General features: G+C 41.9%; 1 protein-coding gene across 12 annotated transcripts in view; it reads right to left on the bottom strand.

Annotated features, from left to right (window-relative positions):
- CADPS (calcium dependent secretion activator) overlaps positions 1-27,777 on the bottom strand; it is a 416,509-nt gene that overhangs the window by 91,438 nt on the left and 297,294 nt on the right. For 4 of the 12 annotated variants that reach the window (XM_032458143.1, XM_032458140.1, XM_032458144.1 and 1 more), the window contains 7 exons: positions 26,248-26,311; positions 25,752-25,875; positions 22,397-22,414; positions 9,439-9,545; positions 4,109-4,129; positions 2,673-2,829; positions 1,143-1,284 (listed from right to left, as the gene is read on the bottom strand). In XM_032458143.1, the coding sequence (XP_032314034.1) occupies positions 1,143-1,284; positions 2,673-2,829; positions 4,109-4,129; positions 9,439-9,545; positions 22,397-22,414; positions 25,752-25,875; positions 26,248-26,311 (633 nt within the window). Of the gene's footprint in view, positions 1-1,142; positions 1,285-2,672; positions 2,830-4,108; positions 4,130-8,429; positions 8,439-9,438; positions 9,546-22,396; positions 22,415-23,295; positions 23,365-25,751; positions 25,876-26,247; positions 26,312-27,777 lie in introns of all 12 variants that reach the window. The other 8 variants (XM_032458141.1, XM_032458146.1, XM_032458142.1 and 5 more) reach the window with 5 other exon arrangements.

Genomic DNA, 27,777 nt, shown 5'->3' with positions numbered 1-27,777 from the left:
CATCCTACAAATGGAAAGGGCCAGAAGGAATAAAATGGTTTTCTTACAGGAAAAAAAAAAAAAAAAAAAAAAGAATCTAACAGGGCAAAGCGATGATCAGGCTTTAGTGAAGTTTTTCAAACCATACCAGAAAATGCTCTCCATTTGGGAGTTCTCTACTTCTCCAGAAAAGAGGAGTCTGAGGCTGACCCTCGGCAGCCTTGAGTGACGGCCCTCCTCCTTGCAGGGGGATGGAGGTGGCAGTAAATCTGCCACACGTTTGAAATGGAATCTATTTGCCATGCAATCGTGGAAATCGCCACATTACAACCTAGGGGATTTCCTGTAATTGGCCCTACAGGATAGATACTTCATTAAAAAAAAATGAGTGATGTGGTCAAGTACATTTAGGAAACTCCGGGGTGGGCACAAACGAGTTTCTGTATTACTTGATTCTCAGAGTTTTGAATTATCCTGGGATGCTTTGCGGAGATGGGTACTGGGGGGGGGGGTGGGGGGGGGTGGCAAAGGCAGAGTGGGATACATAGAGTGTCTTAAACGTATCTGGCCACAGAGTCCTTTCTCTGAGGAGTGTCTCAAAAGCTTAGACCAGGAAATGACAAACTCTGGCCCAGAGGCCAGTTTCCCGTTTTTGTCAATCAAGTTTTATGGGAACACAGCCACACTTGTTCATTTACCTCTTGTCTATCGCCGCTTTGTGCTACGCTGCAGAGTTGAGAGTTGACAGAAATCACGAAGCTTGAACAGGCTAAACGTTGACTACCTGGCCTTTTACAGAAAAAAGTTTGCTGACCCTTTGCCTAGACCCCTATGGAACGCACTTTGGGAAACATTAATCCCTAGGAACAAAACCCCTGGAATAAGACACACAGTACAAACATCACAGCCAGGTTTATACCCCGTATTGCTTATTTATCTTGTATAATAAAACCAAGATTCCACTGCAGAAAACATTTCTCAACCTCTCCCCCACTCCCCTCTTTGGACAAGGAGGCCATGACCATCACAGGTGGAAGGAAGTACGGTGTTTGCTCTCTGTCCATGTTAACAATGAAAACCGTAAGACACCATTAATCCATTTCTGCATGACTCTCCAGCCATTGGGACCCAAACTCCGATGGTATCAAAAGAGGTTTCCTTACTTGACTGGTTCCCATGACTCCCGCTCAAAGCCCCTGTGAATGGATTGTGCTATGGAGGACTCCATCAAATCCACATATCTAACCACAAGTGGGGCAAACAGGTCTTGCAGGTGTTTGTGAAATTTTCCATTGCACAGATTATCTAGAAGAGATAAGCAAAAGCTTGGTAAGAATCCACAGTTGCTTCATCAGTGAACTACGTACACAACAGAGAGGACTGTCTTCTACATTAAATATATTGCTTCTAAAAAAAAAAAAAAAAAGCCAAAAAGGAGGAGGAGGAGGGAGAGGATGAGGAGGGGGAGAAAGAGAAGAAGAAGAAAAAAGTACAAGAACAGTATCAAAGCTCACGCTTAAATCTGCATGGAAGCAAAACGAAATTCAAACCTTTTTTTCCCATTTGTATCACTCTCCTAAAAAGGAAAAAAACAGAAGCAAAACCAATTCTCCCTTAAAAAAACAACAAAAGCAGCAACAATTGAGACTTTTTTTTTTAGGTGTTCTTTGCACCTGCTCCCTTTCTTCCCCTTCAGATACCGGGAAGAAAGAACATTCTGTCCCCCTCCCTTTCTTCATCCCTCTCCCCAGGGAGATGAGTCTCTTTTATGGCCATGTGTTCCCAGAAGATACATTGAAAGGCTTGGGCTGTTACTTAGCTAGAAATTGTTTTTCATCTAGGAAGCATCTTTTGATAAAAATTCAAAATGGGTAGAGGTTAAGTCAATCCGCTTGTTCGAGAGCAAATAAAACACACAAGCCTGGGTACCACCTTCTCACTGCTCTCGGGTTCTTCTGCCTCGTCAAGAAAGGGCCCCCCGCAACAGGACACTTATTGGAAAAAAGGGCATGTTCATCAGCTGTTAAGTTTTTTTTTTTTTTCTTTTCTGATGCTATTTGATTTTCAGTAGGAAAGCTAATATACAATCATTGGGAAAAACCTGCACATTTGTATGAAAAAAATTAAGTTGCTTATCTCTTTGATAACCTGTTCCTTTCAAGTAGCCTGTATGAACAATCGTATTTTCACTACACTATCTGCCTACAAATATTTAAATTACGTTATATGCATAAATGGACTCATACAATAGTATTATTTACTAACTTGCTTCTCACACTGTCTTTCTGTTGTCAGTACATGAATTTTATTTTAAGAGCATCATTGTAAAGGCTGCATGGTAGTCTAGCCATTTGTTACAAATGATGTTAAAAAAAATTCATATTTAAAAAGATCGATCTACTTGTGAGAGTATATTTCTAGAGACCTTGACTTTGAAGGAAGTTACAGGATTTTGTTGTGAGACTGATGTATAACTGAGATCCAGCCTCGAAAGTAGTTTGAAATTTGAAGATGTTAAAGGTTTTAATAAATATAACCCAGTTTCTCCATCACCTGTAAGTTTTTTGCTTTTAAAGTAATCTGAAAACTGTGAAGAGCTGTGCCCAGCCTTTTGTCTGCTGAGGGGGATGTTCTGGCCATCTGTTTATCTGCACACTACTTGGGAAAGTCAAACAGTCAAAGATGATACTTACAATCGGTACGGAGAAAGTCATTCAGGAGCTGAAACAGTGGAAAACTGTCCCACGTGTCTGGGGGCTGCACCTCTAATGCGGCGTCCATGTCCACGGCAAAGAGCGAGAGGAACGTCTCGGCGTGCTCCACCATCAAGTCTGACCACCACGCAAAGGCCTTTGAAATTTGGCAGAGAAACAACAGACCAAGAGGCGATGAGCATCCATCTCTGACCTCAGACATGAAGTCAAGCCCTCGCTGTTCAAGACTCATTGTGCATCCAGCAGGGTTTGGTCATTTTATTGTAAAGAGAACAGCATTTTTGGATACAATTGGGCCTCGATGTGTCCCAAGGCGATGCTTTTCATGACTCCAGATCTGCCTTAGAAAGTCCTTTTTCTGACCCACCGGTCAGAGGACACAGCTGGAGAAATGACAGGGTGTGGAACTTCTGTTCAATTTACAATAACTCAGTATGTTTGGAGTCATGCTCTTTATCACTCGTGTTGGCTAGTTCTTGCTCTAAGGTATTAGAATTTGGGAGTTTCTTCACTGTGTTTATGGGTTTTCTGCTGGTCTAACTTGAAAATTGGCAATTATTATTTACTTATCTCTATGCATCTGGGGCTTAATTGTCTGCGGTCTCACACAAGCTCAGCGACTCATGTTTCCCTACACGATGGAAATGTTACTCCTATTTCAGACCAAGGCGAAGGCAACCATGGTTGCAATTGTCGCAACACTTTGGAGTTGGAGTTTCTTGCAGCAGGGAGCCTCTGGTTTTGCATCCTGTTTGTAGGAAAGCTCAGGCTGAAGCTAGGAGACACTCAGTAAGAGTAGGACTTACTTTTCTGAGGGTTGGACACATATATACATTGAAAACCAAAAATATCAGTGAAGTAACTCATTTTCATGCACGTGGGTCCTTGGAAATCACTGTGCAGGGTCTCAGAGGTGACATTCACATCGGATGGGCCAGATGTGAATGCAATTCAAAGGCATGCATGCATGTTGACTAGTCAGTTCTGGCAGGGAGCATGCAGAATGAGTGGCGGTGTCAACAGGCCCTTTTTATTTTTTATTTTTTGCTGATTTCAAAGAGAGCAGAAAAACAAAAAACAAATTGCCAGCTCCATCTTGTCCCCCGCCTCCCCACCCAATGCCGTAAAGTATTTACACGGGAAACACTTTCCGGAGCATTCACCGAAAGAAAAAAAAAAAAAAAGAAAAAAAAAAAAAGAAAAAGAAAAAGAAAGAAAAAAAGAAAAGAAAAGAAAAAAAAGAAGGCATTTGGAAACATGAAAGATGATTATGGAAATAATTCCATAAATGAGGGAGTTTGCTCAATGGACAAGCTCTTCTGTGATCTATTAGTTATTGGGGGATATTCTAACAGCCACCAGGAGGCAGAATAGGGGTCCACCTCTCTTCTTTCATGAGACTTCATTTTACTTACTTCTCCTTTATCAACAGGTGGCTGGTTTGCAAATTAAATGGAAAAAATCAAGTCATGGACCATTCTGCAAGGTCAGCTTGGCTGGAAATAGACACCTGCTGTTTCCGTTCTAATTTACAGTAAAACCTCACTGATTCAGAGTGATAGGAGAAGAGAGATGCTGGTCCACTAGCAGAAAACAACCTAAACTGCTGCGCTTTCTAAAAAAAGAGAAATATAATTTTGCTGCTTTCCAGTGCAGTTCGTACTTGGGCACCAAAGAAAAAGGTATTCATTGGTTATCATATAAATGTACTATAAACATAAAAAAAATTTTTTTTAGACTTCTAATAGGCATAGATAAGTTGGCCTCTAAGTTGAAGTCAAGGAGATGGAAGCTTTCATTTCATGGATCTTGGGATGGAACTGGGAAGAAGAGACTTCAGAATTTCTAGAGAACGTTGAAATCCCATCAAACATCTCACTTAAGAGAAATTAAAGGAGCCTGATCTGCAACTGAATTGTCACCAATTACAAGTACTTGGGTCTGAATCAATGAGGTTTTACTGTGTAGTTTTACCCCCTGGGGACGAGCGCCCTGGGGTTTGGGGCTTGCTCCGTGATCTGGCTAAATCTGGCAGAGAAAGAAACCGTCCATCCACCCCCAGAGCTCTTAGCCGTGTCACTCAGGGCAGGGTCCTTCCGAACATTAAAACTTGCTGGAGTTCCACTTGCAGCCCCTGACCCCAACCCTACATGGAGGGCTGACTCTCGTGAGTCCTGCTGCACGATATTTGCGAAATTCACACCAATATTGGCTGGTACTTATTCTTTAGTTATTTGATCCATTTTTCATCTTCAGGGTGAGTCCAAGAAAACAGTTACTGGGGAGACTGAACTGCCTTCCCAGACACAATTTTGCTCCAGGATGACGGGAAAAAAAGAAAGAAACAAAAACAAAAAACAGACACAAAACGAAACAAAACAAAACAAAACAAAACAGCTAATCCTAAATGCCTGAAATTAAACATTTCTCAGCCCAACCTCATACCTGGCTCTTAACAGCTTTATTGGGAAAGTTGCAAACCAGAGGCCATTAGAAGCACTCATTTCTGCCACCTACAGAAAACTCAGTCCCTTGTTAGAATTTGATAAATTATTGAGCAATGATCTAAGTTGCTGCATTAATAGTCATACAGGTAGGCAGCCCTACGAAGAACACTGACTACGGTGGTATGAAATATCACCACTGATGTCTGGTAGAGAAACTCAGGTGAAGTCCTAGCGAAGGAAGAGACTTTAAATAGGGGGTTATCGGAGAAATGAAGTCCAAATTTATTTTTCTGCACCCAAGGTAATTCTTTCAGAACCTCATAATCAAACGTGGCTCTCTGAGAAGGAGAAAAAGATTCTGGCAAGGGCAGTAACCATCAAAAAGCCACTATCATCATTTTAATCAAATGAACAGTCTGTGTGTCTGGGTTGGGCCAGGCCAAGCTTCAAAATAAAATCACCACCACCACAATTATATGCATTTATTTTATCCTTGCTCATATAGGTGAATGCTATTCTTGCACATGAGTTAACTCAACGTTTACGGGCGTCTAACGTCTTCGGAAATCTTTTCCAAACACGAGGAGCTGTATTTTGGCTTCTAAATACTTACCCAGGGCTTCTCATTATTTAAAGGCAAAGGCGTATGCTTTTGGAGCACAGTCAACCACGTGGAACACACTGTATATTTGGTACACAAACTACATGTATATATGTACCCCTCTGTGTACCACAATACATATATACATATACATACGTATACATAGAGAGAGAGATTGGCAAAGTGAAGCAACGGGACGTGAAGGCATAATTCCTTGTGTGCGTGCGTGCGTGCGTGTGTGTGTGTGTGTGTGTGCATAACTCAGGCTCTAAGAGAATTAAGCTGTAATTGAGAGAGACGTGAGACAACTGTGTATGTGTCTATATGACGTAGTCTTAGCTGGTGGGAATTTTTTTCTCCTGCAACATTGCATGACTTTATATTGGACTTAAAAATGGTTTTAAGGATTATTATTATTATATTATATTATATTATATTATATTATATTATATTATATTATTATTATTATTGTCAGGGAGGCAATTCTCCTCGTCACTTTTATTTGCATGGTGCCACCAAACAGCATGACCGCACAGCCAAGATCCACGCTGAGGATGGAGTGATTTTCTAGAGTTTCTTGAGCACCCAGAGAAGATGGCAGTGAGGACGGGCCAGCAGAGAAAAACATTTCATACTTCATCCTTTCGGGAGGAAAACCTCGTCCTCAGTGTGTCAAGGCCAGTTCTACTTCTTTGCTTGCAGCCCCAGGGGCCCTTCACCCGGCTTTCCCCTGGAATCAGCTGGGCCATTTAAAAAATTACCAATCTTCGGCCCCTTCCTAAGAGATTCCAATTCATTGAGCTGGGGTGACATCGGGGCATCAGGAAAACTGAGGAAATACCTTCTTTGGAATAATTTTTAAAAGCTTCCCAGGTGGTTGCAGTCTGTACGTGAGCGCTGAGAACCAGGGGTGGTGACTTTCTGGACCACTCTACCTGGAAACCAGCCCAACCTCCTTTCAGCATATCCTGACTGTGTCATTTGCTTGGTACCGTCCACGTACGTTTTGTCCCTCTTTAGGATGACATGCTTATGTATTTTGCTTCCTTAGCAATTTGTTCCTAGTAAGACAAGAGCCAAGCTTTGCCGAGTGCTCACTGCGTATCGAGCCTAACCCCAGATGCATTATTATTGGCCTTCCATCCTAACAACCATCTGTGGTGCAGTCTGACTGTCTCCAATTTATGGAGTAAAAGAGGTTAAGTAACTAGGTTGAGGTCACAAAGCAAGAAACAGGCCAAGCTGGACTTCAAAGTCAACCCAGAGCCAGAACTCCTGGCCACGCTGCATTCTACTGCCTCGAGGCCAAGCCTGCCTGTGCCTCCTTGTCCAACAAGAAGGCGCTGAGGTAGCTTCCCCAGCACTCAGCAGATGGGTAGTTTTTGACTGATTAAGTAATGAGGTCTTGTGATTGGGTGAGACGACTAATTCAAGAAACAATCCTGTACATTTTTGTCAAAGCAAACTGGGTGTCTGAATCCCAACGTGTGCTTAAGTTTTCATCCCTAACTTCTAAAGCCAGCAAATGAGAACAGAAGTGAATTTATTTCCACTCTATTTTGAATTGGTAAGATTAGAACATTTTTGTGATGATGGTTACAAAGGTACTTTAAGATGGTGATTAGGACTTAGTGAAAAAAGGGATTTTTTTTTGAAAAGTGAAAAAAATACCTTCTTTGGAATATCAGCTTTGCTTTGGTACCTCTTGTGAGTAATTTGGAAAAATATCCACCCTTTCTTGGCCTGCAGTGCCTTCAGAAAATAACTTGAAAACAAGTACATGTATCACTTTTCTTCTTCCACTATTCACTTAAGGAACAACTAACTATAAATGAGGGAAACCATCTTCTTTGTACCCTTATCTTCAAAAATTTGGCCTGGCATCTTGGGAAAAGCCTCAACCACAAATTGAGGGAGGGCTGGCCAGACCCCTCCACGCGTCTGGAGACGATGGTGTGGACACCCAGAAAAGAACACACTTACCATCACTTGAACCCCAGATGCCCTCAACCTGAAAAGAACATTGTAGACGAGAGAGTAGGAAAAAAAAAATTCTAGCCCACTTAACGTCATGTTTGAAGGTGAGTCCTATGTTGCTACGGTTGGAGGGTGTTGATTTTGGCCCCTCTTCTCACTCCTGGCTGTGCGTCTGCTGGGTGCTGTAGGAGCCGGCTACACCTGCCGCGAGGGGTCCTCACCCCTGGCTCAGAGGGCTTTCGGGGACATGGTGCTTCTTTGGCACTCTCTCTCTATATAAATACTGTATATATGATTCACATACAGACAGCTGTAGAGGAAGATTAGTGTCACTCTGGCTAGCGACGGGTTACCATGTTCGGTACTCCATCTGCTGCGATCAGGGGAAGTACAGACGGACATAGGAGCCACGACAGGCTAAGGGGACGGAATCAAGGCAGGTAGGAGGCGTGTGTTGGGATGTAACTGCAGTCGTTGGTAGGTATACCAGTTGCTTCATGCACGCACAAGAGAATCACCCACGTTTTCCCCTGCCGTGGAGGGCCACCCATTCATTTCACAAGCAGTCCACTGGACATCGCTGTTACATTCCTCGGGTCAGTGTTAGGAAGCAGGAGCACCGGGAAGAGTCCCCATTAGAAGACATGGTACCGGAAGGGCATGCACAGACTACGACAGCAGGGGGCTGACTCATTCGTTTCGGTCACATACCTCTTTGCCCTGCCACGATCAGCCAAGATTGAACGGAACAGTAGAGAAACAGGGAGGAAATTTAAATATGCAATCAGGCATTAGTCGTGACGACTGGCTTTACGGTGTGTTATATACTATTTAACTATACTGCCAATTCTCATTTAGTCCTGGGAATGATCATTTTAGGTGTCTCTGAAATTACTTTTATTGAAGGCTCCCCCCTCCTTTTCTCCCCTCTTGCTGTAAGTGTGATTGGAGAGGAAGAGTGAGAATTCGTTTTCCAAAAGGCGATTTTAAAAGAGGATTTTCAATCTCTCCGTCTTGAAACAAGCAGTGATTTAACAGTTTGATCATAATGAAAACGTGGAACCTTTTCTTGGAAGGGTTGGGTTGTTTAAGTCCGTACAGGTTTGGGATTTAGTTAGCCCTGAAATCCCTCGGTTTATAATTATGATCAAAATAATCATTTTGACAGTGGTTGAGGAAAAAAGTAAGCTATATCTAGATGTAGGCTGGAGAATCAACAAGTTGAACAACACAGAGTAACTAGGTTCTGTCACTGCGTTTGGCATCCCAGGAACAAAGGACAACTCCAGTGCAGGCAGGACTAAAGTTACGGAGATAAATTCAAGAAGATGGCTCTCAATCCACACACCAAATAAAATAAATCAAAACAACAGTGGTGGCAACAGAAACAACCACAGAAGACCAAAAAGTATTTCATGTATTCCGGACAATAACCATATGTTGCCTGAATAATCATCTTGAAAACATACTCACCTCTGGCTGGTTGCTAGGAACATCTGAAAACTTACGCTGAAACGTACAACAATGCAACCCCTCTATGGTTGTTTTAAACAACCTTCCGAAGGCTCCTGCTCGAAAAGCTTCCACTTTCGTTCTCTTTCCAAGGCCAGTTAAAAGAAAATGGGTGTTAAAGCATCTCTCTCACAAGGTCACTGGTAGAATCAGGTCTGCGCCCTCAGCTAAGGGACACCAAGGGACATCGCCCTCCACGCCCGCTTACCTCCGCGTGGTGTTCCTCGTTCTGTTGGAGAACTTCAATGACTAGCTCAGCAAGGCGTATTGTGTCTTCCAGCTTTTTGGCAGGAGTGATTAACCGGCCTACATTTTCTGTAGTACAAGAATGTGTGTTACAATTCAGCGAAAGCGTCAGGCTGGTTTTTGCGGCCACTAGAACTAGTGGATAAGAAATTCCACATGGTTACCAGTTTCTTAAAAAGTTTCATGCAGATGTTTAGTGCCACATAATTAATAGTGAGCAAACCATAAAGTCATTTTATTATGATGATGATCGCCATCGTTTATAATAATACGGATTAAGAAAAAGCAGTGCTCCAGCTTCAGACGTGCTTAGTAAGCTGTATAAAGACTATGACAGCCCGTTTCAAATTTAGCGACATTTGTACACATGTTCTTTAAAGACAGCATAAACGTACTATCTTGTATCACTCTCTAGACAGTGTCCGTGCTACCGGAAGTGGGAAGATGTAACGGAAGCTTGGTCTTGATTGCTGCTACTTTTGTTTCCTGGATTTGTCCCTAAATATTTGATACTTCAGAAGTGTTTTTCATCATAGGTCTGCATGTTTCATAGGTATTGGAATGTTTATTAAAAAAAAGGAGACTCAAAGGTCTGGCTGTTTTAAGTTGTCCAGGGAGGAGGCTGAAAATTAATGGACTTTCTGAGCCATCAGGGAGGAGGCAGGATAGAATTATGAAGAGTGTTGGCTGCAGATTACTGGACGAAGTGCTCTGTGCCACTGGTTGGTACAGCTGACATGTTGTCACCTAACTGATGCACCCCAGGTTTTTGTTTTAGTTTCTATTGCATTGAAGGGGCTTTTATCTGACTCAAGAACAAACTGAACTCTGGTTTCTGTTGTATTCTTTATGGAGCTAAATTCCTGAAGGTTTGGCAATGTCATTATGTTACCAAAATTATAATTTTTTTTTCCTGGGGTGGGGGGCAACAGTAATATTTGAAACGTAAAAGTTTTCTTAGCCAATGAAATGGCCTGAATTCAGTCTAAACTCACAGGAGAACGTGTATTTCATGCTTAGACCCCTCCAGACTTTGACGCCTCAGAGTCATTCAGAGCCCATGGTGGGTAACAGTAATAAGGGTCCTTTAGCCCGATTCCATAGGGAGGTATACACATGCATAGAAGCATGGCTAAAACTTATTTTCATCTCTTTATCTGAAGCAGATATGCTTTGGTTTCAGGATTTTTTCTTGCTAGAGAAGGTCACTCAATACTTCACAGGGAGGGCTGGTTTCTTGTCGTTGGTTTAATTTTTGTGTATGTATGTGTGTCGGGGAGTAAACAAAATTGTAGGAGATCGCTAACTAAAAAAACAAACAGCTCCTCATAATTGTCCCCTTGTGTGTTTGTTAAATAGGGGACGAACACGTCAGATGACTCATAATTTAGTATCTGATAACAAAAAATAAATTCAGTGCAACGTTATCCAGAGTGGTCCAGCCAGTGGATCCTAAGAGTGACGGATAGAACTGGATAAGATTATTGAGGTGTTGAAAGTCTCACTCTACCAAGGCTTGATGACTGGGGTGCAAAATGGGCTTTCTGGACTCAGGCCAATGGAATGCTCCATTGTCTCTGCCAGCCTTGAGGGGGTGGGAAATGTGACTGGGTTCCAGGTTAGGACATGAAGGCGGGATCCACAGGGGAACAAATCAGCAGATTAGGCAGAGAATATCCAACACTCAAAGTAAGGGGATGTGCAGAGCTTAGGGGCTGACAGCTCATTGGCTGGTCCAGAGTGATCAATATTTGGAGAAAGAATGAGTGACAAGATTGATTTCTGTGCTTCTGGGGTACCTGGTCTGATTATAATTTCATCAATGAACTAACAGAATTTCATGAGTAGCCTTTCAGGCATTTCTACAAACATACTGTGTATATATGTTGGGGTAATATGTGTAGAATGAGGTATTTGCATTTTGATAGTAAATATGCAGAAGCTACTAGTTTTTGGTTAGTTGATACTCACATTTACACATCAATCTGCAAATTCCTCATCCTATGCTTATTACCCGTTCGACACATACACTCACATACGCACATCACACACTTACATACATTTTCTAGTAACCAGGCAAGCCTGCCCATTAACACAAATCTGCAGGAAATCCCACTTGGGGCACATCTTTGAAATCTCTTACTTTGAAAAAGACAGAACGTTGTCCTTTCTGGTGAGACACTCACCAAATCCAGGGGAATTCTGCCTGTATGTGACGCGTGATGTAGAAGTGGAAATAATTCCCATCAGTATTTTTAGGTACTTTTATTTAAAAAGCTGTAGATGATTTTTGTGTTTGGAGAAATCCAAGATGCGTAAGCTGGGACCACCTGAAGATCTGTTTTAATACGCAGGGCTCTTAGACTGACTACAATATATATCGATAGATACACATAAAGTGTACGTGTGCACGCATTCTATGAGTGTGTACACATGCACGCTGGTATGTGTATGCCTCACGTATATATACAGACAGTATGTTTAATAAAAGCTTTTGCAATTGTACTTTAACATGCAACCATTTAAAGTAAGCAGGTTAAGTTCCCTTCAATCTAGAACGTTTGATCTTCCAATTAACCCATGTAGCCAGACTTTTCATTTCTTATTAATTAGCTGCAATCCCATGATCTGCAGATCGAGCTACTTTATTGAGACACGATTCTATTTTCCTCTCCACTTGCACTGCTAACTCACTAGCTGAGTAGTTAAAAATAAAAAAAAAGATCCTAAAAGCAACCTCTCTGAGATGTTGTCTTTAAAGAAAATATTGTGCAAAATCCTTGAGCACCTCCTCCCTCCCTCCTCAACAGAGTTCAAGGAGAAATTTGTGTTTAGAAATGATTTTTCTTTTTCTTTTTCTTTCTTTTTTTTTTTTTTTTGGTCACTTCGGCTGTCTGGAAACAAACTGCAATATTCTTATCACCCAATGTTATACTAGCTGGAGCACTGATGAAGGAGAATTAAAAATACAATATACTTAGTTAACATTTCATACAACAGAATTGAAGCTCATAACATAGAAAAAAATTGTCATGCAAAATGTTATGCAACAATGTTATTTTGTGCTGACATTGAGATTTGAAAATGTTGCATATGCCAGACATCGCTAGACAAAAAAAAAAAAATGTGGACATTTGGAAATAAATGCTCTCTTTTCGAGTCTCTCAAAACCTACGGTGTCAAACTCGAGAGTCTGAGCCTCAGGTTAGTATTCTACACAAAATTTCCAGAGAAATGAACAAAAAAGCAAACTAAACTAGAAAGCTGTCGAATAAAGGAAAGGTAGAAGTTTACGGTACTTGATTTTGGCCTAGGCATGCCTTTGAGCCTCTGATATAACATGCTGGTCTGCGTTTGGGTGGGTGGAGGAGGCCCAGGAGGTGACGGGGGAGCTGCTCGGGTAGGTGGAGAGAGATGGTAAAAAAGTAAAGAGACAAAGTGACTATCACGAAGGGTGACAAGTGAGACGACAAACTCTGAAAAGAACAACGAGACAGGCAAAAATGATAAGACGCGAATGGAGAGCCGTTGCTTTCCTGGCGTGACTGCAATGTGACAGAGGTGTGACGTTGTTTGACAAGGGATGGGACTCTTACCAGCGTCACCAGCACCACCGTGCTGAGACGCTCAGAGGCTGAATGCAAATACGGGATGCCTTTATCCAGATGGATACACATGAATGATGGTGGCAGCACCATAGACGTTTTGTACAATAAAGAACATCTCTGCGTTAATCGCTGCCTCCTCCTTCTGGATGCTCGGAAACAGCCCTTGATGCAGTCACGGTTGGAGGAGCTGGCTTCTCACCCTCCGCCTGCTACTTAACCGTCCAGGCCACCTTGGACCGTCCACTCAAGCCTCTCTGTACTTCAGTTTCCTATTCTGTACATTGAGAATATTAACGTCTTTTTGGTATACCTTGCGGGGCTGCTGACGAGAGCAAACACAGCAGTGCACGGGACGGATCTCGGTAACGCTTAAGGCGCCTGCAAATGTTTATCGTTATCCCTTACATTGTGAGAAGGCGGGAATTAACCGCTTTGCAAGAGCAGATGAAGGGCCGTTATTAGCTCAAGTGAGCCAGGGAATAATCTTGTTCCCTTCGTGGAATTTCAACATGTCAAAATCTGTCATTTCAGGGAGGAAAAAAAAAAATGTGTGGTATCTGATTGTTTCCAGCTCATTTAATTATTTTTCAATTTGGAATTCTCATGGCTTTTATATTGTGGGTTGAATCATATATAAAAACTTGCCAGCTTATCAAATATGTTAGTTGCTATTCCAAATGTTAGAATACCGTAGTCAGCACTTGACCCATCTGTCATGTGGTTTTCAATATCAGCGCAGCAAACATCCTATAACAATAGCCTCTCCTTCCACACAGGCGCTGAGCGCCATCGGCTTCTCCAATTCTCTCTCTTTAATGAGTGTCTTATTAACCTTGGACCTGGCCCTCTCTAATGGTTCTCATTTATAAAGCGACCTGTCGGGTGAGGGGGGCAAACTCCGTTGCCAAGTTTGCTTCTTGGTTTCCTTGAATTTTCAACTGGGAAAATGAGTTTTACTGCAGGCGTATAGGAAATGCAATTCTAGCAACATTAATTAAAAAAAGAAACAACATGAGAAATAAGGATAAATGTAGTATTCTGTCAAAACCCTCTATGAAAAGCAAAAGTTGATGGCATCCTTTTCTTGTGGGATCATCTCAATGTTTTAAATCAAGGACTAAAAAAAACCAAAAAACATTATGTACCCGACTCCTCTTACTTAAATCTTTTGTTTGGGAAAGATCAGAATTTGGGAAAAATCAATTTTAAATGACAGCTCTATAAAGGAAGGCAACTACTAACCCTTTCTTTATAAAAAGGTAGTCCACATTGTATGTTTTGTTAAGATCTGGTTTTCCACCTACAGCTGAGCGGACAGTTAGGTACCTCTCCTGGCTCTTTCGATGAGTGTGTGTTATCTGAGCGTGCAATTCTCACGCAAACTCCTCATTTACTCTTGCCCAGATAACGGCACCCGTGTAAACCACTTAGACTGGTGCTTTATATAACAATGAAATATCCCCACGCTGATCTATAACCGACGAGGCAGCAGATACACATTTCAGCTCAATGGGTCTTGATGAGAGTTCATAAAGGGATTCCCTCCTGCCAACTGTCTGTCCAGAATTCTGACAGTGAGGTTTGCCACCACAGAAAAACAAGCTCCCTGTTTTTTTTTTTTTTTTTTCCCCTCACAGAGCAAAACAAAAACATCATACCTTGGTTTCCAACTTCATTTACCCAATTACCATTGCTCATGTTTACACAATTAAATCTGCTTGGCTTCCAGAGAGAGAGTTAAATGTGACTGCAGAAAAATAAAAAGAGAATTCCTCTGCATGCTCAGCTAAGCCAAGGAAGAGAAGCATCCAGGAGCCAGAGACTCTCCAATTAGCCCTTAAATAACCTGACCATCTCTGGTTCCAGCGAGAGAACTGCCAGTCTCTGAAATACCCCATGAGAGATGGATGCGGTTGATGGGAAGCCCACTTACAACCGAGTTCCAACCTATTTATGTATGGCTGAAGATGCCAGTGTTTGTATGATGCTATTACTGAAAATAACTAGTCTGGAGGAATTCACTATGATTTGGGGGGAGGGGTAGATAAAAGTAGGAACAGAAAGCTAAGCAGATATTTTCAGAGTACTCTGCCTCCTTAAAATGACGGTTCCGCAGACCAGACGTTTAGCGCGGGGTTATAATTCAACATAATTTCTTCAGTGGGGACGTCTACCACATGTACTGATCCCCTTTGCGTCTTCATCACTCCCTTTCAGAAGACTCCATCGTTAGGACAGCGTAACGTAGATCGTAATAAAGACTGGTGGATGAATAGTGCACTGTTTTCTCTACGCTTTTCACTGCCACCGTCTTTGTCTCTTCCCCATAAGCGCACGGGTGGCATGGCCCGTCCATCCTATATCCAATGTGTCTCTGGATTTTATCTCCCTCTGTTCGGGATCGTGTGCCTACACTCTTGCCGAGGGAGCAGACATGCAACTCAAGTCTTATCATCTCCATCTCAACTGTTGCTAAAGACTCCACACCAGCCTTTAGCTCCCTCCCTTCCCTGCAGTTCATCGTTCATGCAGCAGCCACAGCGATCTCTGTAAAGCACCCGTCAGACCCCTGCTCAAAAGCCTTTAAGAGATGTCCACCCCCACCTGCTTCGTAACAAGACTTATGCCTTCATAGCAAAGATTCAGCTCCTCTGTTCATACCTCTTCTTGAGCACTTATGGCCCCTCAAAAAGAGCTAATTATATGCATGCTTGTCTCCCCAGTGATTCTGTATTTCTAGGGGCTAGAACAGAACCTTGCCCAGGGCCGGTCCTCAAATATTAGTGGATGGAAATCCTCAGTGGGTCCTGCCCAGTACTGTGCTTCCATGGAAAACCAAATACTCTGTACTTGCAACACGCATAAAAACTATACAGCAACTTTTCTCTCTCACCCAGAGCCCGTGGTTACTTAACAAAGGTATTAAGCTGAATTCCTGAATAGCAAACATTCTAACTTAACCTGCCAAACCAGAGAAACTTCAGGCATCTTCATGCAATGAAAAATTAATTTAAGGTCATTAAAATTCTTTGTACTTAAATAATATCCATGAAAAAGAAAAACGCTATTATGATTTTTTTCTTCTCCAATTTGGTACCTTTGGATCTCGAGTCAGATTTTGTCCTTGAAACTGAGCTGCTGTACCTAAGAAAAGTAAGCTTAATTCTGGATAGACACAGTAGTGGACATCTGTTACTCTTGTATGTGCGGTCATCTTGCTCAGGAGAACAGCCTCTCTTCCACCCCACGTGGCTCTAGTGGGAATGCCAAACAATGAACCCTAGAGGGGCAGTCATGTGAGCCCACCTACGGCAACCTCAGTACCCTGCACCATCATGGGTACTATGATTGGCTCAGGAATGAATATGTGACCCAAACTGGGCCAATGAGACCCTTCACTGGAATTTTCTACAGTTTCTTAGAGAGGAAAGCTCCTTTTCCTGTAGGGTCATCAGCTAGGAAAAAAGCCTGGTGCTGTCAGATACAAACTACTGTATATAAAAGAGCTAAACAACATGGTCCTACTGTATAGCACAGAGAACTACATTCGATATCTTATAATAACCTATAATGAAAAAGAATCTTAAAAAAGATTATGTATATATATGAATCACTGTGCTATACTCCAGAAACTAACACAACATTGTAAATCAACTAAACTTCAAAAAAAATTTTTTTTTTACATAGAAAAAAACCTGGTGCTATCTGTGGCTATGTTGATCCTAGCCATGACCCCCAGTCACATTAAAGAAGCCTGTCAGCAGTTGGAGAGATCAAAACACACAAAAAGTCTTTGTGTCTGAGCCCACTTCCTCCATACATTTCCCAGCTACACAGGCCAAAAATTACCTTCTCTTGCTTAAGCTATTTAAGGTTGTGTTTTTTTGTTATTTGTTTTTGTTTTTTGCTTGTCACTTGCTATAGCAAGAATATTGATTTAACAGTACTACTAAATGTCTACCTAGTTCCCAAATAAACTTTCACATGTATGGCCACAAGCTCTCTGGGGCAGGATCCTGGGGCATCTGGAAGGATGATGAGCAGAGACAAACACTTCAACAAGGTAAGGAACACGTTGGGGAATCAGCCCTTGACCTCCATGACATCCTGCTCCCTGCCATGCATCAAAGACCCCAGCGTAGGTGAAGTCCCCTGGTGCTGCCTTCCTGCAGCATCCTGCATTTCCCTCCACAGCACAGCCACCGGAATGAAATGACTTGCTTTATGCCTGTGTTCTCCACTTTACTGCAAGCTCCCCCCCAAGGGTAGGGGCCTCGACTGCCTTTCCTCATTGCTCCCTTCCCCGGTGCCTGGCACGGCTCCTGGAACTTAGTGGGTATTTAACAAACATACATGCAACTAGATTGCAATATTTCACTTTGAAATTTAGGATAGAAAGATAAATCAACTGCTCCCTATATTCCGCTGACATCCCGATTACAATCCCTGTATCAGCATCGGCAACACCTGGGAGCTTGTCAGAAATGCAGATTTCCAGGCAAGTCAAAATCTACATTTTAACAAGATCCCCATTAAATTTTGAGAAACATTGTTTTCTATTCCATTTCTGAAATCAAATAATATGTCTATATTGCACATTTGGAATTGGAAGTTTCCTTTTAAATAATAATATGCAAATAATAACATAATTTATATTTTTATAATAACAACATACATAACATTATAGATATAGGTACAAAATATTGAGTGTTCACTATGTGCCAGGCACTGTGTTAAGAGTTTTGTGTGGAATCTGTCTTTTAATTTTTGCAACAACCCTTTGGGAGGGGGAACCATGATTATTAGCCCCTCTTGCCGAAAATAAAAGTGAGACTTAAAGACGTTTTTAAAAAACTTATGGGAGCCGAGATTGTGATTTAAATTTTTGATATAACAAATCTCAATTGCTCGGGCTGGCCCTGGGGTGCCATTTTCTTGGAGCTGTACATACAGAATTCTAGTATATGGATGCTGGACACCTTTAGCTGTCATACTGGAAACTCAGGCCAGTTAATGGATTGGGAGTGGGGCCATTATCTCTTGGCTGAAACAGAAGGCAGCCCAGTGAGGGGGCGGGGGTGGCTGAAGGCCCTGAAGAGTGTGCAGGACCCCAGACTAGAGTCACTCACTGCCCATCTTAACCTGAAACTGTCTTCTTCTGCGTAAGCCTTGGTTTCCCCATCTATCAAATGAAAGTTTGGGATTAGGTGACTGAGAAGCCCCTTTTTGGCCTTATAATTTTATCACTAATAATCACAATTATTTCATAGTATAGAGGTTCAAAGTGTGGGCTTTGGAATTAGGCTCGTGTTCCAATTTTGTCTCTGTCACTGACCAGCTGTGTGACCTTGGGTCCAGTCACTTAACATCTATTTCCATTTCTCCGTATTTCTATAGACGAAAGAGTGATTTCTTATTTCATGGAGTGTAAATGGATGCATCTTACATTTGATGGTGTGTCACAGTTTAGTTGGCAGCATTGCTTTATTCTTAGGGGTACATAAGTTAATGGGGCATCTCACAACTGATGGTTTTTGGAGTCAATGAAATATTGTAATAAATTCATATACTAAAGATGGTAATAAAACTCATAGAACTGTTGTGAAAATTAAATGACATTCATGTATCTGCTTAGCTCATACTATATTCTCTTTTTCAGGGGTGGGTGGTAATTCGGTTTGTTTATTTATCTTAAAGGAGGTCCTGGGAATTGAACCCAGGACCTCATGCACACTAAGTGCACTCTCTACCACTGAGCTATTCCCTCCCCATAAATTCTCAATAGATGACAGTTGTTATCATTAGCAGCAGCAGCAGCAGCAGCAGCAGCAGCAGCAGCAGCAGCAGCAGCAGCAGCAGCAGCTTGTCTTTTTTTCTGGTAGAAGAGACACTAGTTTCATATTTATCGGTTCATGGCGTATTTTTAACGCATCCTCTTTTTCTCCGAGATCTTCCTTTGTGACAGTATTTGAAAATGTTTCTCCTTGCCTTCCTCACTTTTTATAACGTATAGACGAGGTACTAGTCTACAAAATAATGTGGGCTTGGAAACTCTGATTTATGTATCATAAAACAAGAAGGATGAAAAGAGGAACCTTTAGTCCCTCGTGTATGAGACAAGTGCGAGATGGTCTTTGTGTTCGGTTGGCCTGGATCCTGCTGAGATGGGATTTGCCCTCACGGGCCTCTTGCGTGGGGGGCTCCACGCTGTGTGTTGTGAGTATGGCAAGCTTGGCTGTCTCTTGTTCTCCTTCAGCTGGAATTGGACCTAGAATTTTGATGGAGAGAGGGAAAGATACAGAACCTCAACATTACAGCATCTGCTGGCAAGTCCTTTGGATGGATTTGACCTGCTCTAGAAGGTTTCCCTCAACGGGGGAGAAAAAAAAAAGTCTCAGTTCTCTGGCCATCTCAGGGAATCTCAAGTGCCCTCAGGAAGACTTCACAGTGGAAAGATCTTGGCAATTATCTGGTCCCAGAAAAGACCGCTCTGTTCTTTGGTGGTCTTCCTGGATTAAAAGTTGTAAGTATTTTTGAGTTTATCCACTGAGTGAAAGGATATTGTCCAAGTGCCATATGGTGGAAAGAGACCAAAAAAAAAAAAAAAAAAGAAAAAAGCATGGTGTTTGTATTTACAATGATCTGGGTTCAAATTCTGCTTGAGAATGTCACTTACCCTTTCCAAATCTCAGCCCCCTCATCTGTAAGAGGGGCAATAATGAAGCCTTCTCTATGGAAATAAGGGAAAGACTGAATCAGGCCCTCCAGGTAAAGTCCTCAGCACAGTGCTTGGGCCCATAGGTGTCCTACCTATATCTGTCTGAATGCCTGTCTGTCTGTCTGTTCTGTCTGTCTGTCTGTCTATCTATTTATCAATCCATCTAATTTAGCAAATCCTTGCCGTATTTCAAGTTCCAGCAGAATTGTTACGATGCTGAGAAAATTAGGCAAGTATTTGGTCAAGAACAGGAGTGTAGACTTTCTCAGAGCTTGCTGGGTTCAGAACGTGTGACAGTTTAAATGGAAATACATTTAAAAGAATAGAATTCATTTGCAGGAGTCACAGCTTTTCTGTAGTAGAGTAACAGCCTTTTGCATCTTTCTGTTTTTTGAGATTCTATCGTTGAACTGAACATTTAATTTCTAATAACGCTACCAGACAGAAAGTCTAAGTTCACCAAAATGCCATCTGCAGGGTCCCATAGCCTCTCAAGGCACGGCCTGACTAAAGGACTCCTCAGCGGTCTCTATTCCACCCCAATGTGCACACAAAAGTCCAGCTGTGCCCAGCCACGTCCCACGGTTGGTCTGGCATAGTTATCCATGTATTCACGCTCTGTTCCCTCTATGGAAACTGAAAAGGGAAGGGGAAGGTAAGAAAAAGGATTTAAAGGTCAGGAAAGAAGTGATTATGATTGAGATTGAGATCTACTTTGCCTGGAAGAGGCCTTGGACACACCAAGCTTCAAACCCAGCTCGGCTTGGGCCTTAACTTTGAGGTCTAGTTTTACTCTCTTCCTCCTCCTCCTCAATCCTTTCTCTCCATCCCTGCCAGGATGATTTTTTCCTGGAGCGCAAGTCACCAAGGCGTCCCCTCGCTTAAAGAGCCTTCAATGGTTCCCTGTCACCTATGGAAGGGAGACAAGTGTGATTTTTTTCTTGTGAAAAATCCATACACGTGCAAAAGTTGGTATAGATTCCAGGTGAGGAAACTCTGGGCCATGAGACACAGTCTGAACTCTGTATCACGAAAGCACGTAAAGGCCTCTGAGGTCATGCCTCTGGCCTCTGTTGCCACCATCAGCACCCATTTCTGCCATCATTTCACCCAGTTTTGCAACCACACTGAATTACAGAGTCGTTAAGAGTGTGGCCTCTACCTGGACTCAGATTCTGGTGCTCCCACTTGCTTTTCTAGGAGCATGTTATTTAACCTCTCCATACCTCAGTTTGCTCATCTCTAAAATGGGAATAATAGTCGCATCTACCTCATGAGGGGTTTTATGGACTCAAAAGGATTAAATGCATGAACGCATGTCAAGTACTTAGAGTTGTGTGTGGTCTGAAACACACACTGCATAAGCTTTAGCTGTTTTTTACGAGCTCTACGGTTTTAGGTATTTGCACACGCCACTCTCTTTATCTACGACACCTCTCCTCTTTCCAATCCATCTCCCTTTCACCGATTCTACCTTATCTTTCAGGATGCAGCTCAAGCTTACCACCCTCGTGAAGGCTCCCATGGCTTCCTGACAGTGCCCTCTTAGACATAACTCTGCCGATCGGTGTCGCTGCGTACTGAATTTGCAATTCACACTTTTTCACCCGCTTACACATATGCTCCAGCTATTTCCCTCTTGTTCACACAGTCCCTGGCTTTTACCCCTGTACTTGGCATATGGTAGGCTCCCACTAAGCACCTGTCTAATGAATGAATGAATGAATGAATGAATAAATGAGTGAATGAATAAACAACGTCCCTTCCAAGGAGAGAAAGGCTTGTATGTCTTGAATATAGGTTTGTGGGTCTTCAAATACTTATTGGTAGCCTGGTGCTTGGCCTGTGCTCAAAAATGCTTTCTGAATTGATCTGAAATACGTTCAACTTTGATTAAATGATAATTATCTTGAGAATCCTTTAGACCTTAAAGCAATGACCCATACTAGATATTGATTAAGGTTTTAAGTTAAGAGCTCTCCTCAGAAGATGCTCAGAAGTTTCAGGACCAAACGAGAAGAAAATACCCAAAGCCAGAGAACTTTTAAGAGCTTTCCCCTCAGGAAACTTCCAGCAACGGCCCCTGTCCAGGCACCTAAGCGTGCATCCTTCCTCATCACATGATACACACAAGAACAACACAGACACAACTCCTCTCTGTTTGGCTGATACACATTCATCAAAGAACACAAACTTCTCAATAGGGCAGAAAACAGAAAAAAAAAAAGAAATGAAAAACAAAAAGGCAGATTAATTTGGGTCAGTAACTTTAAAAAAAAAAAAAAAAAAAAAAAAGCACGTGAAGCCAAATCACTCGAATCCTGAAACCAAAGAGGAAATGAAGCTCCACAGAAAACCAGAGTTCTGTTCCTTCAAAGCTGAGGCCTTTACGAAATTCTGCTCTAGGAGGTCAACATCCAATAGGCATGAGATATAGTGAGACAGCACAAATTAACTCCTTAAGGATTCTTGCAACTCCACATCAGTCTTTGGGAGCACATACGTTAAGGAGCTATTGAAAAACGGAAACAAAACAAAAACCGAATATAACTCCACAGTCCTGACAGTTTATAATGCATAGACAATGGGTTCACCTGCGTCCTTCTGATTCTCTATTTGAAAAAGAGAGCACGACAAGGAGAGAAGAGAGAGAGAGAAACAAGAACACATATGCAGGATTAATGAGCAAGTGAACCCAAATGCCCCCCACCTTCTGTGTGATACATGATATTGGAAAGAAAAAGTTGCCCTTGGGGGTCCCACCGCCCGGAAGTGTGGGGGCCAGCAAAAAAAAGTCTCCTTCACAGAGGTGGAAAATGCTGCACAAATAGAAAATTAGTAAAATTAAGTTTCATGTGAAATCAAGCTATGAAACATACATGAACCATCCAAGTGACAATTAAGTCATATGTTCTAGCCAGAGCTTTGAGGACGAGGACAAGTCAAAAATCTCCAGAAAGAACAAGGAAAAGCTTCCCAGCTTGAGAGAGAACAGACAGGAGGCGCAGAAGATCTAATTTTGACAGAGAAAGGACCACCTTGTGTGATCTTATACCCACGATAGTTGGACATCTTAAATCATGGAAAAGAAGGCACGGGTTTGCCCCCCAACTGTCCTTTATCTGACACCTGACACATTGCTCCCCACCTAGCTGCTACCTTTTGATTGTGTACCAGTGACAAGCACTTTACAGATTGGGGTTACACACAAGCAAAGTAAAAATGCATTCAGGTCACAGACAGAGAATAACTGAAACACTTAACAGACAAATCTGAGTTGATCACAAACAAATGGCGTAATTGTCTAACCTGTGTTAGGCTGATAAAAAGTGACTGGACTTCTCACACTGGGTTTCACAGACAGAATCAACAGACAAGCCAATGCTAAAAAACTTGAAGCAAGGAGAGTGAGTTGGTTTGGATCTGGATTTTCTTGAAATAATGAAAACAGAAGGAGTGAAGACAGCATGGCGAGGAGGTGGTAGGTACTCACGAATGGTTAAATCCATCACTTGGGAGGCCAAGCAGAAGACAGGATGCTCATACATTTCTCTCTTTTTCCCTATAAAAGAGGATTTGGGCATGCAAGAGGCTTAGGTCAGAGGTAAAGAGGTCAAAGGTCATAGGTTAGAGGAAAACGTTACATTAGCTCAAAGGAAAATAGCCACAGAATATTTTGGGATAAACACAGGATAAAAGAAAAAGGAGTTTCAAAATTGGAGATCTACTGGATTAACCATTCAGCATGCCGTGAGTCACGAGAGAGATTGTGACCATGATTTTACACGTCTCTTTAGAATTATTTGCAAGAATACAATGACCAAAAACATCATGAATAAAGGGAAACAGAATTTCATTGATCGAAGGCTCCAAGATACTAAGGATTTCAGACTTTAGTATCTAAGGCTCTTGAGGTATTTCTTCATAAACATAGTCCCCAGCAATATTACTACAACTTCTTTCCGAAATTCTCAGGGAACTAAGCTGTTAACGGTCACAGAGGGGCTCAAATGTAAAAATGGAAGATTTCTTTTCTGAGGCTGGGACCAGACCCTTCGTAAAAAGGAAGTCGTCTGGTAGTAATATCTTTAAAGCTGCAGTGTCCTCAGCCTATGGTGGACTATGTTCATGAAAGAAAACCTGATACATGCAGCCAGGGGATGTTGGGTTGTCTGAATTAACAATCCCAGCATGCTTTGAAATTGGCGTCACAGCCACTTTTGCAGAGGTAACGTCAAAAAGTGGCTGAGCCAATCACGGACAAGGAAGGAGAGAAGCAGAAGAGAGCAGGTAGTGTGGAATGAGGTACTTCTCTGAAAAGAGAGTTGGGGAAAAAAAATAAAAAAGATTGGTTTCTTCAAAGAATCCCCAGACCTAAAAGTCACAGTGCAGAAGATAATTAACACAACCAAGAAGAATTGAGGCACAAAAGGAAATTACAGACCAGCTGATCTACTTTGGAAATGAATGCATTTTTACTTACAGATCTTAAAGTTTGTTTTTGGATATATTTATCTGAAAGAAGAGAGCAGATCTTACCAAAAGCCTAGTAATAGCTAGACCAAGACCTACGTACGAGGCAGCAGACATGGCGACCGAACGTTTCTTGATCCTATCCCATCTCTGGCCTTGCCTAGAATTATTTAGGTGCCTGGTGGACTTTACCAAATACAACCAATCATTATGTCCTGCGGAGGCAAATGCTGGAATAATTAGTTGCTAACGTAGCCCTGTAACGATCTTCTTGTTCCTCTATTTTTGTCACTCATTACCAAGTCAAGAGTTGATAAACATCCTTTTGGTGCCCAATTCTTAAGTGTTTCTCCCTGGATGCATAACAATGAATTCATTACCACTGGTACACAATTTGCATCGTCAGACAGACAAAATTGAGAGAGGGAGGACGCGTAATGTACGAAACACTGCGAATTTGACATGATCTTAACCTAATTCTCCAAGGAAACGAGGACTTCGGCAAGGTAAGTGATGCGGTTTGGGGAGGTGATTAGGTCTCTTATTTTTATTTTTTAATTTTTCCCAGTCATGTCCTGAAGGCAGACAATGGGCATTTGCTGGTTTTAGCTGGGTGATTCCACATGTGAGAGAACATCAGATTCCAGAATACGGACACATTGAGTTGTGCACACAGAACTTCCACATTTATACAACTTACACCACCGGTCAAGTTGGGTGTGGCTTTCAAATCACCCTATAGAAGCCAACAGGGTAACAATGAAAAGTGATTAATACCTTTGCAAATGAATAGGTCCCAAAGAACCGTATCTTCTCAAGTAGAATGGACTCAAAGTGCCTTTGGGCGATTGCTCGGTCATCAGTGACCGCTTGCCTAAAACTTGAGAGGGCAGTGATGACACCCATCCTGGGTTTGGAGTAACGAGAATGAACACGATCTAAAGCGAACCAGGAGCCATCAGAGACAGCTGGATACTAACCTGCCAGCAAGCCTGAAAAGCTACCAAAAGATAAGATACATTCAAGGGGCAAGAAGAGGGTTAAGCAAAATCTTGATGCTGCTTCCTTCAATTCTTATTTCACTTCCAATGCTATCAACAGCGGACAAGCAAATTATTTTGTTTTCCTCTCTTTAAAGAAGGTAGCAATCCTACAGAACTCTGTCAGAGGAAAACATTAGCCACAGAGCAAAGTTAGGGCCAACGTAGACTCTTTGAAGGGATCTTAATTAACTGCTAACATCCTATATTCAATCTTCTTCCCTACAGAGACTGTCTCCTGAGCCCCTGCTCTTCCATTCATCTATCTGGCCACAGCCAAGGAAGCGATCACATTTCAAGGACTTTCAAGTTGCAGCTTAACATACTCAGATGGACCATTGCTTGCTGGTGCCCGTCAGAAAAGAGAGAGACTTCCCCAGGGAGGCATAACAAAATTTAAATGGAAAATTGGGGACAGAGTCGGGGGGGGCCTTACCTTCGATTTTGGCATACTCGGATAGCCGAGAATAGTTGACTAAAGCAGCCTGCTCTAAACATTTACGGATGACTGTTTTTACCTCCTCTTGTGGCGCTGGGGTTACAATGTCTTTCATCAAAACCTGCAGGTGGAAAAACAAAGTCAGCAAGATGGTTCAACCAAGTGTGTTACTCATTATACTTCTTAAAGACTTCAACTGAAAATTCGTTGTGGATGCCTCCTTGCAACTTAATTGACCAACAGCCATTGCTAAAGAGAAAATTTTAAAAAATCCAATGCAGAGTTAGGATGTCAAAGCCTGTCCATGAACCAGGGAAGGGTGAGGGACGGATCTTCAATATATCCTAACTATTCTTCATTTTTATTCTGATATTTGATGATCGGTAAACAAATCCTTTAAAAATACAAACCAGGTCATTCAACCACACTATTTCATGATAATTATGTTCATGTCTCTGTGTATATGTCATCTGCCTTTTACTTTCCTTCTTACCCTTTCCAAGAGTGAGAGAGTAGCTTTCAAAGCACCTTCAGGTCGACCAAACGGAAAGCAATACCTAAAAAAGACAGAAGAAAATTTCAGGTTGCCCAGATCGATCGCATGTTAGCATATTTCGTGCAATTTGATCCCTATAGCAACTCTCTCTGAGGAACAGAAAGCGCTTTTTATTTTGTCACGTTGTGTTATGTTAATCTGAATTCACACCATATATGTGTGTATATAATGTATATATGTGTATGTGTGAATAATGACTGAAGAGAGACTCCACAAATGTCTGCAACAGAAAAGAATATTTCAAGTGATGACATGAGTCTGTTTAGATTTCTGTTGTGAAGGAAAAGCATTTGTTAGCTCAAATATAAATTTATATATTATTATTGAGACCAGCATTAAAACAATATTAGTTGAAACAGGCACAAATCCAAACACACTTACTTAAATCCCCACCCCCAAAATTAAGACAGGAAATAAAAGAGTGTATTTTGAGCAAATTCGTGATTCTACTAATTGCCCTTCCTTGATGGTAGGTTTTAATTGTTATTCGATCTTTTGTTACTGGCAATGAACGTTGAATACAGTGTATGGCCAATAAAGATTTATCCAGGAGGTTTTTGATGGCACAGACATAGAACCGTATCAGGTACCACTGAGAGTTCTAATGACTATTTCAGGCTGTCACAAGCCCTTCAGGGACACTCCCCCTTGTGGCACAAAGGGGGCAGGATGGTCTGTGGACACCCAGAATATTCTGTGTATGCATCTCACTTCTTCCACTTGCTGGCTGAGTGGCCCGGGGCAAGTTACTTAACCTCTCTCAGCCTCAGTTTACTCCTTTTAAACTGGAGATTATAATAACTACCTTAAAAATTGTTCTGAGAATTCAAAAAAAAATGAGTTCTAGTTCTCTAACACATAGAAGGATTTAATAAATAGGAACTACTTATTATGTTATTATAAAAGGTCTTACTATCTATGAGCTCCTATTCCAAGATCTCTAGTCCAGAACCACCAGGGCAGCATTAAAAATGTCTCATTTGCTCTAAGGGAGAAGTGGGCTGTGCTGTGCAAGGCTTAAGCGCTGGGTCTGCTGGCTGCCTTGAGTGTGTCAAGGCTGATGCTCATTTCTTCCTCTGCATAGCCAGCTAGTCCTGTTTCCAGGTAACGGAGAAGGTAGAGATGCTCTTCTGGGTACCACTGCCTTCCTTCTCTGTTCAAGTGAATTGATTCACAGGATTTTGCACTGTTTTGTTTGGAAGCCTTGAAGAAGCATCACATCCAATGTTGCAGTAGATTCTTTTAGACTGATTGATGATTGGGGTCAGCTTATACAAGGAGGGCTTTGTCCTTTCAATGGAAATAAAATGACCTTAAGATTTCCTAGTCTCCTGGCTATTGGGGAACCCTGTCTTGGTTTGCTTTTTCATTCAGCTATTTCTAACTATCAGGACACTATAGTGTCCCTGATAACTTTACAGTTTTAGCAAATCAAGCCCTTAATTTGCCCTTTCCCAGTCTCACCCT

Source organism: Camelus ferus, chromosome 17 (assembly GCF_009834535.1).
Source record: "Camelus ferus isolate YT-003-E chromosome 17, BCGSAC_Cfer_1.0, whole genome shotgun sequence".
Classification (NCBI taxonomy): Eukaryota; Metazoa; Chordata; class Mammalia; order Artiodactyla; family Camelidae; genus Camelus; species Camelus ferus.
The sequence above is the reverse complement of the archived record's forward strand: the minus strand, read 5'-3'. Positions and strand labels throughout refer to the sequence as shown.